The 2,500-nt window shown below is 44.8% G+C and overlaps 1 protein-coding gene across 2 annotated transcripts in view; it reads left to right on the top strand.

Moving 5' to 3' along the window:
• LOC143296981 (uncharacterized) overlaps positions 1 to 2,500 on the top strand; it is an 8,257-nt gene that overhangs the window by 1,646 nt on the left and 4,111 nt on the right. For both annotated transcript variants that reach the window (XM_076609072.1, XM_076609071.1), the window contains exons 2-5: positions 308 to 412; positions 788 to 1,017; positions 1,790 to 2,153; positions 2,452 to 2,500. The exon at positions 2,452 to 2,500 is cut by the window's right edge and continues 73 nt beyond it. In XM_076609072.1, the coding sequence (XP_076465187.1) occupies positions 308 to 412; positions 788 to 1,017; positions 1,790 to 2,153; positions 2,452 to 2,500 (748 nt within the window). The remainder of the gene's footprint in view (positions 1 to 307; positions 413 to 787; positions 1,018 to 1,789; positions 2,154 to 2,451) is intronic.

Consider the following 2,500-nt stretch of genomic DNA (forward strand, 5'->3'; position numbering starts at 1 on the left):
AAAAAAAATCAGATAAAAAATTGGCAAACAACAAAACAATTAAAAAAAAAAAAAAAAAAAAAGATAGTGAAAGATACACGAACACAAAATAAGAAAGAAGCAAATACGTGCGATAAACAAAGAAAACCAACAACAGAGAGAATAAAGATATAAAGTTGATGGAAGGCAAGTAGTTAGAATAATGATTAATGCTCCATTTTCAGACAATAATGACAACAAATACTTTATTTTCAGACAATGACGGAGACTTGGTGACAGATGTTCTATTTTCAGTCAATAATGGCAACAAACAATGCTCTATTTTCAGACAATGACGGAGACTTGGTGAAGTTCTCCAGTGAAGAGGAGTTCTCTGACGCTTTGAGTGCCATGTCTGACAGCACGTTCCGTGTTTACATCACCCTGTCTGAAGGTGAGATAACAGTTTTCACCCGTGTATGACACCCGTCCCAACCCTCCCTCCCCCCTCCCTGTGTGTGTGTGTGTGTGTGTGTGTGTGTGTGTGTGACCATAATCTGCAAAAAGCACATAATCGCAAAGTCCAACAAATGACACCACACCCCAGTACCTAAGTTAAGACGAAAATTTTGTGGTCTGAATCGGTCTAGAAGGGAAGGGAGAGAGAGAGAGACTGACAGACAGACACAGAGACAGAGAGAGAGAGAGATACAGAGACAGAGAGACAGACAGACAGACAGACACACACACACACACACACACACACACACACACAGAGAGAGAGAGATCTGCATGTTTCTTACCCCACCCACTTCAACACACTGTTCAGGAGACACAGGGGCTGAGATGCAGCCTGAGGACCTAGAGGAGGAGGAGGAGCAGGCCTATGAGGGGCACGGCCCCTGTGACGGTATGCCGCCCTTCGTGCACTTCACGGACCCTGCCGATGTGCCCCGGGTGGGCTGCCCCGGCATGGACTGCCCTCGCATGATGGGCAAAAAAGGCATGAAGGCTGCCTTCAAGATGGCCAAGGCCATGAACAAAGCAAGAAACAAAGAGGTAAGTGGCTGTAATAGTAATGATCATGATGATGGTGGTGATGATGATGATGATGACAGCGATGGTGATGATGATGCGGGTAATTTTGGTAATGATTTCATGATGATGAAGATGATGGTGAGGATATTGATGACGATAATTTTCATAATGATAACACGATAGGCCCTAACAATGATCAATACAGTACATTAAAAAAAAAGAGATAATGATCATGATGATAATGATGATGACAACAGCAATGACAATGGCAACAACAAATCATGAAGATACAGGCCTACTACTACTGCTGCTGCTGTTGCAGCTACAACTACTGACAACAACAATCACAATAATCACAATGATAATGCGTTTAAACAAGCACGTTTTAAATATCTGTTTTAAGAGAAACAGACCCTGTGTCCGGTGCAGAGAAAAAGATAGATTAATATACAACCGCACGTATATACATAAACACATATGCACCACACCTCAAATTGTTTTCTCTAATGACACGTTTAGAGTAATAAACATTTCCGTTAAATTAGCGCCATAAACTCACACCCACCTGACTCCGAACAGAGAACAATGGTCACACTGCAATATAAGAACAAAAGATCAATCATCTTGAAAACTAAGCACAGTTCACTTATGCACCAGTTTAATACTTAACAACCGATACCAGTATATAGATGATATTTCAGTCAGTTTGTCAAATGAAACATTTTTTCCCCATCCCCTCTCCTTTCATCCATCACCACCTACATCTTTTCCCCATCTCTCCCTGTCCCTCCAGTTCCAGCAAGTCAGACAGCAGGTGCCCGAAGAGTTCCGAGGCTGGGTCCGCCAGTTCGCCCGCGCCTGGCACACCAAGGGGCCTGAAGCTGCCCGCACCGCCACTGCCGGAAAGCCCCTCCCAGAGGGGGTACCTCAGGACTTCCCCCAGTGGCTGCACGACTTCTTCAGCCGTCACCACCCCGATGCCCCCTCCTCTGGGGAAGGGGACGGAGAGACGGCGATGGAGGGGGTGGAAGGGGAACAGCAGGAGGAGGGGCCGGAAGGACTTCCGCCCGTCTACTTCCGGTGGCTGACGCTTTTCCTGCCTCGCTTCCACGCGCGGTTCGGTCGTTTTGAGGCTGCCTTTGCCAACTGGGAGGGAGGTGAGCGGGCCATTGTTGTTGTTATTATTATTATTATTATTATTACTACAGTTGTTGTTGTTGTTATGATCACTACTGTTTTCGTATGGCCTTGTCTATATCTGTCCTTTCGTCGCCATATCCCACCCAGAAATATAGTTGTTGTACTTAATGGTTTGAAATCAATTGCATTTTCAAATGAACCACTCCCACTTTATCTGCAAACAACAACAACAACAACACACACACACAAATAAGGAACCTCAAAAGATGTTTTGTCTGAGGTAGTAACACATTACAGCGGTCGTTTTTATTTCAGAAGGAGAATGTCGGAAGAAACGATGTCATAAAGGCAAGCATGGCTGCCA

The sequence above is a fragment of the Babylonia areolata genome, chromosome 22 (assembly GCF_041734735.1).
Source record: "Babylonia areolata isolate BAREFJ2019XMU chromosome 22, ASM4173473v1, whole genome shotgun sequence".
In the NCBI taxonomy this organism is placed as follows: Eukaryota; Metazoa; Mollusca; class Gastropoda; order Neogastropoda; family Buccinidae; genus Babylonia; species Babylonia areolata.